This window comes from Salvelinus fontinalis, chromosome 34, assembly GCF_029448725.1.
Source record: "Salvelinus fontinalis isolate EN_2023a chromosome 34, ASM2944872v1, whole genome shotgun sequence".
Lineage (NCBI taxonomy): Eukaryota > Metazoa > Chordata > Actinopteri > Salmoniformes > Salmonidae > Salvelinus > Salvelinus fontinalis.
The window spans coordinates 28,493,108-28,508,339 of NC_074698.1; the positions used below are offsets into that span (position 1 = coordinate 28,493,108).

General features: G+C 38.4%; 1 protein-coding gene across 1 annotated transcript in view; it reads left to right on the plus strand.

Annotated features, from left to right (window-relative positions):
* The first annotated feature begins 4,442 nt into the window (after nt 1–4,442).
* Nucleotides 4,443–15,232, plus strand: part of LOC129832784 (nuclear GTPase SLIP-GC-like) — a 39,106-nt gene continuing 28,316 nt past the window's right edge. The window contains exons 1-10 of the mRNA XM_055896782.1: nt 4,443–4,466; nt 5,175–5,190; nt 7,528–7,621; nt 7,717–7,939; nt 9,376–9,603; nt 9,770–9,970; nt 10,266–10,526; nt 11,126–11,219; nt 12,300–12,421; nt 13,509–13,682. Coding sequence (XP_055752757.1) covers nt 4,443–4,466; nt 5,175–5,190; nt 7,528–7,621; nt 7,717–7,939; nt 9,376–9,603; nt 9,770–9,970; nt 10,266–10,526; nt 11,126–11,219; nt 12,300–12,421; nt 13,509–13,682 — 1,437 coding nt within the window. The remainder of the gene's footprint in view (nt 4,467–5,174; nt 5,191–7,527; nt 7,622–7,716; nt 7,940–9,375; nt 9,604–9,769; nt 9,971–10,265; nt 10,527–11,125; nt 11,220–12,299; nt 12,422–13,508; nt 13,683–15,232) is intronic.

Sequence of the window (15,232 nt, forward strand, 5' to 3'; positions counted from 1 at the left end):
TAATACCAACATGTTTCAAGCGTATCACCATAGTCCCTGTGCCCAAGAACACTAAGGTAACCTGCCTGAATGACTACCAACCCGTAGCACTCACGTCTGTAACCATGAAATGCTTTGAAAGGCTGGTCATGGCTCACATCAATACCATTATTCCAGAAACCCTATACCCACTCCAATTTGCATACCTCACCAACAGATCCACAGATTATGCATTCTCTATTGCACTCCACACTGCCCTTTCCCACCTGGACAAAAGGAACACCTATGTGAGAATGCTATTCATTGACTACAGCTCAGCGTTCAACACCATAGTGCCCTCAAAGCGTATCACTAAGCTAAGGACTCTGGGACTAAACACTTCCCTCTGCAACTGGATCCCAGACTTCCTGACGGGCCGCCCCCAGGTGGTAAGGGTATGGAACAACATATCCGCCAAGCTGATCCTCAACACGGGGGCCCCTCAGGGGTGTGTGCTCAGTCCCCTCCTGTACTCCCTGTTCACTGTTTACTGCACGGCCGGGCACAACTCCAAAACCATCATTAAGTTTGCTGATGACACAACAGTGGTAGGCCTGATCACCGACAACGATGAGACAGCCTATAGGTAGGAGGTCAGAGACCTGACCGTGTGGTGCAAGGACAACAACCTCTCCCTCAATGTGATCAAGACAAAGGACATGATTGTGGACTACAGGAAGAGGAGGACCGAGCATGTCCCCATTCTCATCGACTGGGCTGGAGTGGAGCAGGTTGAGAGCTTCAAGTTCCTTGGTGTCCACATCACCAACAAAATAGCATGGTCCAAGCACATCAAGGCAGTCGTGAAGAGGGCACGACAAATGCTGTAATTGGGCAACTCTGGCATACACTACGGTGAATATTAAATATTTTAGATTTGTTACGATTAATGATAATATAACTCTTAATATCTTTATAAAACATATTGATAACAGAGAAAAAGCTAGTCCTTAAACCAAAAGTGTACACCGAATGTATTAGGAATTTGTGTTCAATTGTATCAAATGCTTTACAAAAGTCGAGGAATAAAATAATAACCCTCGGAGTCAACTGAATCAGCATAATCAATCAAGTCTAAAACTAACTTAACGTTACAGCTGATGTGGTTGACCTTTCATGAAACCAGTTTGAGTCTTTCTTTGTAAGTCTCTAAGAGCTTTCCACACCTGGATTGTGCAACATTTTCCATTTTTTTTTTTTTTTAATTCTTCAAGCTATGTCAAATTGGTTGTTGATCATTGTTAGACAACCATTTTCAGGTCTTGCCATGGATTTTCAAGTAGATTTAAGTCAAAACTGTAACTCGGCCACCCAGGAACATTCACTGTCTTCTTGTTAAGCAACTCCAGTGTAGATTTGGCCTTGTGTTTTAGGTTATTGTCCTGCTGAAAGGTGAAATAATATCCCAGTGTCTGTTGGAAAGCAGACTGGACCAAATTTTGCCATTACATATTTTTTTTCCCTGAAACACTCCCCAGTCCATAGCGATTACAAGCATACCCATAACAAGATGCAGCTACCACTATGCTTGAAAATATTGAGAGTGGTACTCAGTAATTTAACAAAAAAATATATATAGAGAGAGATTTTTTTGCTTGCGCTAATTTCCCAGGACATAGACATGTCTTATACGGGCAGAACACTACATGTATTGTTAATCTAACTGCACTGTCTAATTTACAGTAGCAATTACAGTGAAAACATTCCATGCTATTGGTTGAGGAGAGTGCACAGTTATGTACTTAAAAATGTATATATTGACTAATTAGGCACATTTGGGCAGACATGATACAACATTTTGAACAGAAATGCAATGGTTCATTGGATCAGTCTAAATCTTTGCACATACACTGTTCCTAGGCCGTCATTGAAAATAAGAATTTGTTCTTAACTGACCTGCCTAGTTAAATAAAGGTAAAATTAAAATTAAAAATACACTGATGCCTTCTAGTGTTGTATCATGCCAAAACCTAAATTGTGCTTAGATTCCTAAGTCATATAATGGCCTTTCTCTTGCATTTCAAAGATGCAATGCAAAAACGCATGTTTTTTCTTTGTATTATCTTTTACCAGATCAAATGTTTTATATTCTACTACATTAATTTCACATTTCCACAAACTTAAATGTGTTTCCTTTCAAATGGTATCAACAATATGCACATCTTTGCTTCAGGTCCTGAGCTACAGGCAATTTGATTTGGGTATGTCATTTTAAGCGAACACTTAAAAAAAGGGTCTGATCCTTGAGGTTTTTAATGGAATCCCACAAAAACATAAACAGAGACTTATATATTTCATGTTTTGTGTTATTTGCACAAGAAAAATACATAACATTATGATTAGAATTAAAAGACAAAACAATATAATGAAACTTTAAAAGACAAACGAAAGTGCATGTGCAGGAGAGGAAAAACAAAAAGTAGAATCATGATTTGTTTAAGAAAATACAAAACTAATAGTTGCAAGTAACACCATGGAAAATAACACATTCAACAAAAGTAGACTAGGGGTAAAAATACATTAAAGTAAAGTTTTTCCCTATTAAACCAAAGTATGATAGTTGCATTCAGAGAAACAGTATACTCATGTGAGAGTCAATAAGTCTCTGCTCTTCTTACTATTCTTTGAAATGTGATGTGAAAAAATCTTATGGACATCCTACAATTACAAAATGATTGGGATTTACAAGAACATGAGCACTTGATTTGCTCTTGAAGATGAAGCTTAAATACTGAATGGCATGTGCTTTTGTTGTTTTAATAAATCATCTTTTTTTTTTTATAGTACAGTTTTTAAAATTTCCAATTTGGAAAAAAGTTAGTGTGATATCGCCTACCACAAATATGTGAACTGTACTATGTTTCTCTCCCTTCATAGTGAAGTCTCATGGCATCATTTGATTTCGTCAGAGACATATTAACTGAGTGGAACCTCAGTGACTTGATTCAGAGGTTTGAAGGTGAAGATATTTGTGATGTATTATTATACATTGTATAATACATTGTGTATTAATACAATTATTGATTGATTTTGTTAAAATAATGTATGTATTATTGTACATGGTATTATTATACATTAATAAAGATATTATCTCCTCAATTATAAACACATTTGTGTCTTATTTGATTATATTAATATGCCTGAAATGTATATTTCCTGAATTTCAGATGAAGAAATTGATGAAGAAGGTTTCCTCTACCTTGAAGAGAAAGACCTCATCAACTTGATCCCAAAAGCAGGACCAAGGTCTAAATTTAGAAAAAAACACAAGGAATATCTGAAGGTACCTTAACGCATGCTCCGGAACATTGGCAACTGAGCAATCATTTTTAAACCTCCCGCTTTGGGCTGGATGTGTCAATGTGTAGTTCATACATGCATAATCTATGAGAGAGAGAGAGAGAGAGAGAGAGAGAGAGAGAGAAAGAGACATATCTGCACATATGTTATGTTTTTGGCAATTCTCGGCGACCACTTTTGGCTCCCAAAAGACTTATAGAAATACTGACTAGAAAGTATACAAAAGCACCGGAGAATCCCTTTAACATACTAGGTGCACAATAACTACAATGTACATGTACACAGAGTGACTGGGCATGGCCTATATTTATTTGTGTTCCTGTCATTTGTGTTGCTGTTCCTGTCCATTAGTGTTCTGTATTTTGTCATGTTCTATGTTTTGTCTGGAAGACAGGAAGAATAGCTGCTGCTTCTTTGACATAAATCATATTTTGAATACATACTGCATCAGTAGTGCAGAGTAAACTGTTTGCATTTAGTTCTCAGCTGTGACATTGTACTCTAACATGTCCACTGCACTTGCATATTTGCTTCACCTTTCAAATGCCTTAGCATATCACCGGACATTTTGTATTATACATGCAGGATCTTAATTTGAGCCAGTTTGCTACAGCAGCAAATATTATCCTGCAGCAACAGATATGTGAACTGTTATATATTTTTTCAGTAAGTGACAATCAAGCCTAACATTTTACAGTGGAAATTACAAACTTCAGAAGCTTTTTTAATCCTCAAATACACAACAAGTTTTAAATTTCCTCTTGCAACAGGGTGATCAAATTAAGATCCTACACCTGTACAACACGAGGTTAGGGTGTGTTCTAACTACAGTTTGAAATGTTATTGTCCCTCTCTTATTGTTGGGCCAACAACTTGGCAACATTTTATGTTTTTTAACTGTAGAAACGGCAGCAACCCAATGATGATAAGAACATTCAAGCGTCCACGTCGCCGTTAGCCTCTGTTAAGGCCTCCAAGAGTTCCTCAGGAAATGTACCATCTTTACCCTCCTCTACAACCATTTACATAAAACCTCAGCCCTAAAGTACAATTAACCAAACCAAATGCATAGATTATTTTGATAAGCATACAGACCTTTATGTTTGTGACCCCTATAACCCAACATGGCTTCTGTCCCCAGGTTACTGGTGAGATGATCAGTCAAGAGCCTCGTCAAAAGGCCATCATAAAACCCCTCAGAAATCAACCTCCTAAATGCTCAGAGACTGAAAGGTAAGCAACACATCATTCCTTTATTCATCACTGACTACATATAATGTCCCGTTGGCGTGGACAAAATGACAATTGTTGTGACTCTGTCGCCAGGTCATTGGATAAACAATTTGGTACACTTGGAGGATGTGTGCCCACAACCAACACCTCTGGAGTGGAAGAAACACTACATGACCAGGTGGATAAAATCTAGATTTCGTTTGTCTGTGGTCAGAACTAAGGCAGTGCTCAGTGATGTTCCCAAGGCATAACTTCTTGGAATTGTTTGGCATTTTACAGATGGACTATCATACATTAGGATTAGGATAGCAGTACACTCTCTCTCATCACGCCAGAAGATAATAACAATCAAATCCATTTTTCAAGCTCTTTACATTTTTAGCAGATACTCTTATACAGAGCAATTTACAAAGGATTTTCTCATAGTTGCAACAGTATACAACATAGCAAACATCTAATCTAATCTCATCTATACACAACATCAGTCAAAAGTAATCAGTGAAAACAACATATAGGAAGAGAACCTTATTATTTAAGAAAATACATCTCAAACTAAAGCACTTATGATACGTTTTGTGGAATGATTCCTTTAATAACCTGTTGATTATCTATATGTTTTTCAGAGTGAACCCTCAACCAGTAAGAAACCCTCTCTTCAAGTGAATATTTCAGGTGAAAAGCACAGATGTTTTAGATTTACACATACAGAAAAACAACACAAAAATACAAGTGTTAGAAGATGACAACGCAAAACATGTAGTGATACTATATTTATTAATTTATTTAATTAAATCACTTAGTTAATCATACTTCATACTATTGAATTGTGAGATACTTTACACTTGAGTTGCAAGTACCCTTTGTACCGTGTACAATATGCATACAGTAAGTAGACAATCTGAAATGCTTTTTCACCGACTGATGCAACTCATTTGCATCACATCATTGGCTGTAAGGAGATTGGAAGATCTGTGACGGCTGCTGGATGATTTGTGTATTAATTAATAAAATACGTTTCCAATTGTTTCCAGGCAAAAGGAAATCTGATGAGACCGATGCAAATAAACAAACAAAGAAACGACAACGTGTTGCTGCGTCCAGAATAACTGAGACATTTGGTAGGTGGATGAAGCTGTTTATATGGACCACAATCATTTGAACCCTTTACATTCATGGGAATTGACCTCCATGCAAAGGGCTTCATTGAAATGTTCTTACAGATGTATTTCCATGGTAGTAATTAAAAGGGAACAGTTTGGAGTTGATGGGAAAACTATTAGACTAAAGGTGATGACACAACAGTACACCTATGTCACGATCGTCCATGGGAGAGAGATAGGACCAAGGCGCAGCGTGTAAATAATACATCTTCTCTTTATTTAGGAGAGGAACTAACGAAGCAAAACAACAAATCTAAGAACGTGAAACCAAAACCGACAAAATGCAAAACATGCAAACCTGAAACAGACCTAGACACAGACACAGACACAGACACAGACACAGACACAGACACAGACACAGACACAGACACAGACACAGACACAGACACAGACACAGACACAGACAATGTCAAAATCAATGACCCAACAAACACATGATGCCTATGGCCGCCTAAAATATGGCTCCCAATCATAGACAAATGAAAGACACCTGTCTCTGATTGAGAAACCACTCAGGCAACCATAGACATAACTAGAAACCCTCACTAAACCATAGACATACCTAGACATACTCACTCAACACAAAACCACACACACAAAACCCAACAACCCCTTAACCATATAACCACCCAAACACAAACCATCCCCATGTCACACCCTGACATAACAAACATAATAAAGGAAACAAAGATAACTAAGGCCAGGGTGTGACAACCTAACACAAATTAATCCAAACATTACACTGATTGATTTCATGTGCGTTTTAAATGTGCTGTACTTTTTGCCGCATTTGTTGATAACAAAATCGTAAAATACTCTGGATACATTTAGTATCATGATAAGAATAATATTGAACATTTGGGGTAGGTGCAACATACATACAACAAACATAGGCTCATTCTGTTCATGACAACCCAGATTATAATGTCATGTACTCTTGTAACTGTACATCAAACATAGTGATCATAAACGTTGACACTGTATATTACATTAGTTTCATGATATGGAAATGTGAAGTGCACATTTGGACTCACGGGTGTTTGACTTGCTTGTATGACATTAAAGCGGTATTTATTATCATCTCATCTTTCTAAAAACATTGAGTCCTCTTACTTACAGCATTGTCCTCACTCAGACCAATGTTTTTATTGCAAAAGTTGCCCAATTAGATGGAGGGATGGGGGCAACTTCTTGTCGCGCACAGTGCTCAAGTTCAGAACTTCTGTCAGTCAAAACCCCTACAGATCTGTGAAGTGGAGACCCTGAGGTCAGACGTCATGTATAGCATATTACTGTACAGCCACTGAGTTACATTCTAGGGACTTATGAGTGTCCAAATCCGCGGGTTTACGAGTGTAAATGACTACGAACGCTCTTTTAATTTGCAACCATTTAACATAATTTATTGTAGACATTCTTAATTGAGAATCCTACAAATGTACATGACTGACAGTTCACTGCTGTTTACAGGTTGCACAGTTAGAGAAGCTACAATTACAGTTGACTTCAAAATAAAAGTTCATCATATGTTTTCAGACCTCAAAAGTGCTGTTATTAAGTCCAGTGTTCTGCTCTTGTAGCCATCTCTCTAACAGTAATAAATGTATGGTTATTTCAGTGGAGTACTCCTTTAACTCAACACATAATGTAAAAACATCCACACACAGTAACATTTTATCTCAGTTTTTGATATAGTAGATCTGAATGCCACTGTGCATTCCTCTCATTATTTCCCTGTAATATCCTTTCCACCTTTATAAACATGTTGACACAACAAGATTATAGCTGGTTGGTGACCTGTGTTTAACTCTGACAGAAACTGAAACCAAGACAGAGGTGAAGAAGATCATGCAACGTGTCAAAAGCAAACTTGATGATCTGCCTTCTACCAAACTCATTGACTTCCTCAGGTATGTATTTTTAAATGTGAAGAGAAAACACATGGAGAAAGACTCATACAGGCCACTAAATTGCTTTAATTGTTTTCGTCTATCATTTCTAACAGAGGTAAAATCCAAACTTTGGAGAAAGACAAAAAAGAGATAGTGGGTGTTTTTGGGAAGACTGGAGCTGGTAAGAGCTTCTTGATTAACACCATCTTGGGTGAGAAGAAACTGCTGCCCTCTGGAAACCAAGGGGCGTGCACCTCGGTCATGATTCAGGTGGAGACCAATATGACAGACTCGGACTCTAAATACATCGCAGAGATTGAGTTCATGACAGAGGAGGTAATAGCATGTGTTTCATCTGTTTATATCCTAATCTCACAATGTTTTGTGGTGTCATGTTGAACAGTACATTTAATGAAAGGCTTAATTGAAACATATCAAGGTAACTAAAACGAATATCTGAATCGAGGTCTGTCATTGACCCAATGTACACCTTCTATTAAAAGAAGCAACAATATAAGAAACAACAATACAATGTATCTCACTATAAAAACTGGTCCTGTTAATTTTTTATTCCAGGTTGCACATCAAAATATTTAAGGGAATATCCAATGGTTTGCTCTGTCCATACAGTCACAGCAAGCATACGGATGTCTTAAATGGGAGGGGAAAGTGAGATCCGAACACAGGTGTAATTGCAAGTAATACCAGGTGTAATTACAAGTAATACCAGGTGTAATTGCGAGTAATACCAGGTGTAATTGCGAGTAATACCAGGTGTAATTGTAAGTAATACCAGGTGTAATTGTAAGTAATACCAGGTGTAATTGTAAGTAATACCAGGTGTAATTGCAAGTAAAAGCGAGGCCAATGTTGAGAATGTAATCCTATCACAGCTGTTCAGATAGGGATAATGCAAGGTGTAAATGGGGTCAGAGTGTGCAGTTTCTTATACAGCATGTGTTTTGGATACTCAATTGAGAGTGTGTTCCATGTGTATGGTGTAGATAGGTAGATTAGTGGTAGGTCACAGATAGACACTACACTTCCACCCCTCATCCCTAGGGGCCGTAGCAACCGGGTCCAGGTGCTGTGTCAGGCTTGTCGATTGGCATGCCCATGAGTCAATCTAATTAGCATAATAAAAACCCCATCAACATCTGTCTGTTTAAGCTAAAGATATCTGATTTTGTGCATGGGCTGCGTCTCAATCCACCACATCTTCGTTGGAAGGAGGCAGAGCTACAGCATTGTTTATCAGATCAGAAGACATCCCGAAAATCGTTCTTCTCGTGAAAACGTCTGTAGCGTCTGAGCGGTTTGGGCTAAAAACTTGATGGTGTTCTCCGGTTTTCTCTACAACCCCCACAAGCTTCACAGGACTCATCTGAAGTCGATACCGCCGATGTGCCAACTTCTGTTTGTAGAGTCCAAACGGTTTGGGCTACAAATTAATATGACCTCACCATCGAAAGCTGAGACTCTCATGAACACATACAACAGCGCCCACAAGCTTTATAAGACTTGTCTGAAGGTAACCCTGTACCGGTAAAAAAATGGATGGAAGTAGTTTTGTAACAAATAATGTTTTTATACATTTTTTATACCTAGTTTAAAAAATTTTTAAAAAAAAGCTAAATTATCCATGGTAACTTAAAACAACTCCATATGGCCTAGACATTGCATTGCTAGTGTGGCGTAAGTAGTAAGCTGGCTAGGTGGTTTCATAACATATTATGCATTGCACATTTGTTGTGGTTTGACATTTTTATTAGGAATGGAAAGAGGAGCTATGGTCCATCTTCAGAGACAGATCTTATGAGGATGGAAATGATGAAGACCAGGAAAGGGATGATGATGATGATGACGATGATGAAAAGATATCAGTTTTGTATGGAAAAGATGGACGTGGGGCAACCTTAGAAGAATTAATGGACAGAATGCACTTCAGAGAAATTCCAGAGTTTCGTTTATCAGTCAAGAAAATATTTTTATGTGATACAGTAAGTTACTTTCGTGAAAAAATCGTTTGGTTAACAAAAACATTTTAGGTCGGCAACCAGGTCTGATTGCAACTTACTACATCTGTTAGGTTCCATGATCTTTGTCATCTTTTAAGATATTTTGTTTTTCATCATTGCATATAATGATGCTTTATTACAATTTTAGGCTGAAGAACTCTCTGAAAAGATAACTTGTTACACACGGAGTGACACACAGAGTGATACATTTAAAAGACAGTATTGGCCGCTTGTGAAGTGTATAACCATCAAGGTGCCAAACTCCAAAGACCTGCTGGAGCATGTTGTGCTGGTTGATCTTCCAGGCAATGGAGACAGCAACAAGAGCAGAGATGAGATGTGGAAATCGGTAATTATTGATAATTCTTATTGATGATGATCCCATGTTCTGTTTAGAATTGTATTCATGCAGCTTCTAATTTGGTTGATGTTAGATCAACATCATAGGTTAGTATCAATATCATAGGTACAGGTCCAAATGGCTGGCTATATCTATTTATTTTAGTTTATTTATATTTAAATACAATTGATTAATATATACATATTATGTAGGCTTATGAAAGCTATATATGTTATGAATAGTATATTGTGTATATTATACCTTTACTGTTGGAACGTTCTTAGTTAACGTTACACTTCTACAGTTTGTTGGAAACTGCTCTGCTGTGTGGATTGTGAGCGACATTGCAAGAGCAACTTCAGAAAAGGAATCATGGGAGATTTTAGACAGCACCGTTAGCCTCATCGGGCCTGGTGGAGAATGTCGAAACATCAGTTTCATCTGCACCAAGACAGACGACATTGAGGAGGATCAAAAGCCTGATGCACGTACCTGTATTTTGCTCAGAAATGAAACAACAAAGAAGCAAGTGAGGGTCAAATTCAACAAACAAAAAGAAATGAAGGTAAGTTATGTCTGACATAAAGGAGCGTTCTGTGACTTGTCAACAGAATTATTATATATTTATTATTATTTATTATTTATTTACAAATGTGTTGTCTAATAAGACAACAAACCAATAGACTGAGGAATTAGAAAAAAGGGTTCCAAAAGGTTTCTTAGGCTGTCCCCGTATGTCCCCGTACCCTATTTGGTCTGAAGTCTAACCCGTTTTGGTTCAAAGTAGAACCATTTTGGGTTCCATGTAGAACCCTCTGTGGAAATGGTTACATATGGAACCCAAAACAGTTCTACCTGGAATCAACAAGGGTTCTCAAAGGATTCTCCTATGGGGTCAGCCAAATAACCATTTTAGGTTCTAGATAACACATTTTTCTCTTCGAGTGTAGAGTCATTTTTATTTATGATAAGGTAAGAACCATTTTCTAATAGGGTATTTATTAGTCAAATTCTTCTAAATCCAGCTTTTTATTTTATTAATTTAATTTAGTTGAAGCACAACTGCTTGCATGAGCACAATGAATATACATTTTTACACCTTGCAAAATGTCAGTGTGTGGACATGATTTAATTGGCTGTCATTGTCTCATAAACACCTTTCAGAAACACTTCAGTGGGGGAAAGGATTTCCTTCAGGTGTTTACTGTGAGTTCCAAGGAATACCAAAAGGAAAAGCATTTGCAACAAGAAGAGACAGGTACAATAACTGAATGTGTTTTCGATTCTAAGACATAGAGACTGATTATATATCTAATTGTTTCCTGTTAACATATGCTTATGCTTTCTTATTTGTGTGTATTGTATTGTAAATTGCTTTACGCAGCAACACACTTCACCTAAGCAGAATACCTATTTCAATATGTAATATCTGTCAAATTGAAACATGCAATATGTCCTAGTCAAGAACAACTCCAAGTGTAACATGTACAATATGATAGTCAATAATGCAGGTGGTTGATTTCTATCAAATATTTCCTGTAAGACGCAAATGCAGACAATCTCAAATTAAAAACAGTTTATTAGTCCAACAGGGGCAGGCAAAAGACAGGTCAAGGGCAGGCAGGGGTCAGTAATCCAGATAGATGGGGCAAAGGTACAGGACAGCAGGCATGCTCAGGGTAGGCAGGGGTCAGTAATCCAGATAGATGGGGCAAAGGTACAGGACAGCAGGCATACTCAAGGTAGGCAGAGGTCAGTAATCCAGATAGGTGGGGCAAAGGTACAGGACGGCAGGCAGGCTCAGGGTCAGGGCAGGCAGAATGGTCAATACCGGGAAAACTAGAAAGGAACAATCAAGAGCCAGGAGCAGAGGGAAAACCGTTGGTAGGATTGACGAAACAAAATGAACTGGCAACAGACAAACAGAGAACACAGGTATAAATACACAGGGGATAATGGGGAAGATGGGCGACACCTGGAGGGGGGTGGAGACAATCACAAAGACAGGTGAAACAGGGTGTGACAGGTAATGTGTATACATACAGCATGCCAAGCTATCCTCATATCCTCTTAAACATTTCACTATATTGTAAGCAGATTCATCTTCTAGGCGAAGAATATCTTGCACTTTTGACTACTACTAAGTGCTGAATCCTGACTTGAGATATGTATGCATAACTAGGATTATGCTCATAATCAATACATTTCTTAATCAAACTGAAACAGAAATAGGAAAATGAAACGATCAAGACTTGAATCCAGGATCAATACTAGAATCAAAATAACAATGACACCAACCAAAGGAAGAAATAAATCACATTTTTAACTGATGTTGCAGAAATACCCAAACTTCAGGAATTTATCAGAAATCTCAATGATCGTAGCACAAAGACTTCAGGTTATGTTTCTGGAGCCTATGGGATCCTCTCTCTGATACAAGGAGCCAAAAGCAGCGACAAGGTATTGTACTTCCAGCAGAACAATTGTTTTTCTCATAATTAACACTAACCCTTTCTGATATTCTCGATTTCTGCATGTTTTTTTATACTGAATGTTATCAGATCTTCAACCAAAACCTAATATTAGATAAAGGGAACCTGAGTTTGCAAATAACAAAAAAATCTATACTTATTTTATTTAACTAAGTTATGCAACACCCAATTCCTGTGTATAAAGTAATTATCCTCTTGCACTCAATAGCTGGTTGTGCCACCTTTAACTGCAATGACTGCAAACAAATGCTTCATGTAGTTGTTGATCAGTCTCTCACATTGCTGTGGAGGAATTGTGGCCCACTCTTGCATACAGAACTGCTTTAACTCAGCGACATTTGTGAGTTTTCAAACATGAATTGCTTGCTTCAAGTCCTGCCACAATATCTCAATTGGGATTAGGTCTGGACTTTGTCTATGCCATTCCAAAACGTAAAATGTGTTGCTTTATTTTAATCATTGTCTTGCTGCATGACCCGGCATTTCAGCGGCATTTCAGCTCACAGACAAATGGCCTGACATTATCCTGTAGAATGCTCTGATTCAGAGCAGAATTCGTGGCTCCTTCAATTAAGGAAAGTCTTCCAGATCCCGAGGCAGCAAAGCATCCCAAAACCATCACACTACCACCACCATGCTTGACTGTTGGTATGAGGTTCTTACTGGGACCAATCCCATCCCAAAATGTTACTACATTTTGCCAAACAGCACCTGGAAGCACCTGAATGATCATCAAGAGTCTTTGAAGAATGTTCTGTGGACAGATGAGACAAAGTATTACTTTTTGGATGACATGAGTACCATTATGCCTGGTGAAAACAGAACACTGCATTCCAATGTAAGAATCTTATTCCAATGGTCAAGCATGGTGGTGGTGGTGTGATGGTTTGGGGATGCTTTCCTGCCTTAGGATCTGGACAACTTGCCTTAATAGAAGGAACCATGAATTCTGCTCTGCATCAGAGAATGTCAGGCCATCTGTCTGTGAGTAAAGAAAATTAGAAAGGGTACAGCCACTTTTGACATCACTTGATTATGTTGAGTTTGGATTTCAGACAGACAGCAAAGAAGAGGTGTGCCAGGTTCTGGAACAGAGACTCAAGGATAAGATCAAGTCCATTGGTCAAACTTTGGATAAGACTTATACGGCTTTTGAACGATGCCTCTCAAAAGGAGTTAAACAGTCTGAAGAATCATGTGAGAAATTAATGAATAAAGTGATAGCACCAGTAAGCTACTTTAACTTTAATAGACACTTTTCCCCTCATACGTGTTAGTCAGTTTTTGCTAGCACCAGAGAAGCTGAAAATCAAGAGACTCAAGCAGGATTCCAAAATCGAATTGATTACTTCTTGTAGCTCATGTTAGCATGAGATAGATTCAGACTGAAGTAAATGGTTGAGTAATCTCTCGTGGACAGATGCACGTGACAACTGGTATTGGCTGCCTCTGTCAACAGACTGTGGTATACGATGACTAACGAGGAACGTTGTTCTGGTGTGCAGATATTTAATCACTGATCATTTGGAGAAATCACAATTTTGCGGGTGTTCGCATCTTTCGAATGTCAGTAGGGGGAGAGTGATATTTACAACCAGGCTAGTAAAAAAAAAACGATCTAGCAAAACATGGACCTCTATTGCATGTTTATCGACCTCACCAAGGCTTTTGACACTGTAAACACGTAGGGGTTTTGGAAGAACTTGTGTGGTGGTGACATCTCTGAAGTCTTCACCATCTCCAATGTCATCAAGCAAGAATTTATGCTTGGGTTGGTGCTGTTCAACCTCTTTTTTCCCCCCATTGCCATCCTCAACAATGCCACTAAGTACCTCAACAAAGGCATCTACAACAGCCACAGGGATGATGATTCGATCTACAACCTGTGTAGGCTACAAGCAAAGACCAAAACACAAGAGCATCTAGGCCTTCTTTGCCGATGATTGTGCGCAAGGGATCTACCTCAACGCATCAGAGCTCCGAAATGTTGACCACTTCACATACCTGGGGTGCCCCAAAACCATCTCCCAATAAGGATTTTCTTTGGCGAGCTGCAGCAAGGGCACTGAAAGACAGGCCAACCCAAAAAGCTATTTAAAAACAACCTTGAACACAACCTCAAGTTCTGCAATATCCAGCCCAGCCATCTCACAGACATGTCCTCTATCCGATCTACCTGGCACTCCAAAACCTGCAGAGCAGTAGGCAACTTAGAGCGGGACAGAAACCATCTAACTGAAAATCGTCAATCCTGCAAAACCAGACCAACACCATCAACAGAAGCACTTGTCTGTCCCTCGTGACTCAGAGTCTGCGCTTCAAAACATGAACTCCTGGGCCACTCAAGAACACACAATAAATCAAAGTGACATGCACAAGTCATCATTATCCAAACCAGACATGAGTGAAAGGTTATTACAGCACCTTGCAAAAGTTTTCACACCCCTTGGCGTTTTTCCTATTTTGTTGCATTACAACCTGTAATTGAAATTGATTTTTATTTGGATTTCATGTAATAGACATACACAAAATAGTCCAAATTGGTGAAGTGAAAAAAATAACTTGTTTCAAAAAATGTAACAAAAACCCCCCCGGAAAAGTGGTGAGTGCATATGTCTTCACCCCCTTTGCTATGAACCCCCTGAATAAGATCTGGTGCAACCAATTACCTTCAGAAGTCACAGAATTAGTTAAAGTCCACCTGTGTGCAATCTAAGTGTCACATGATCTCAGTATATATACACCAGTTCTGAAAGGCCCCAGAGTCTGCAACACCACT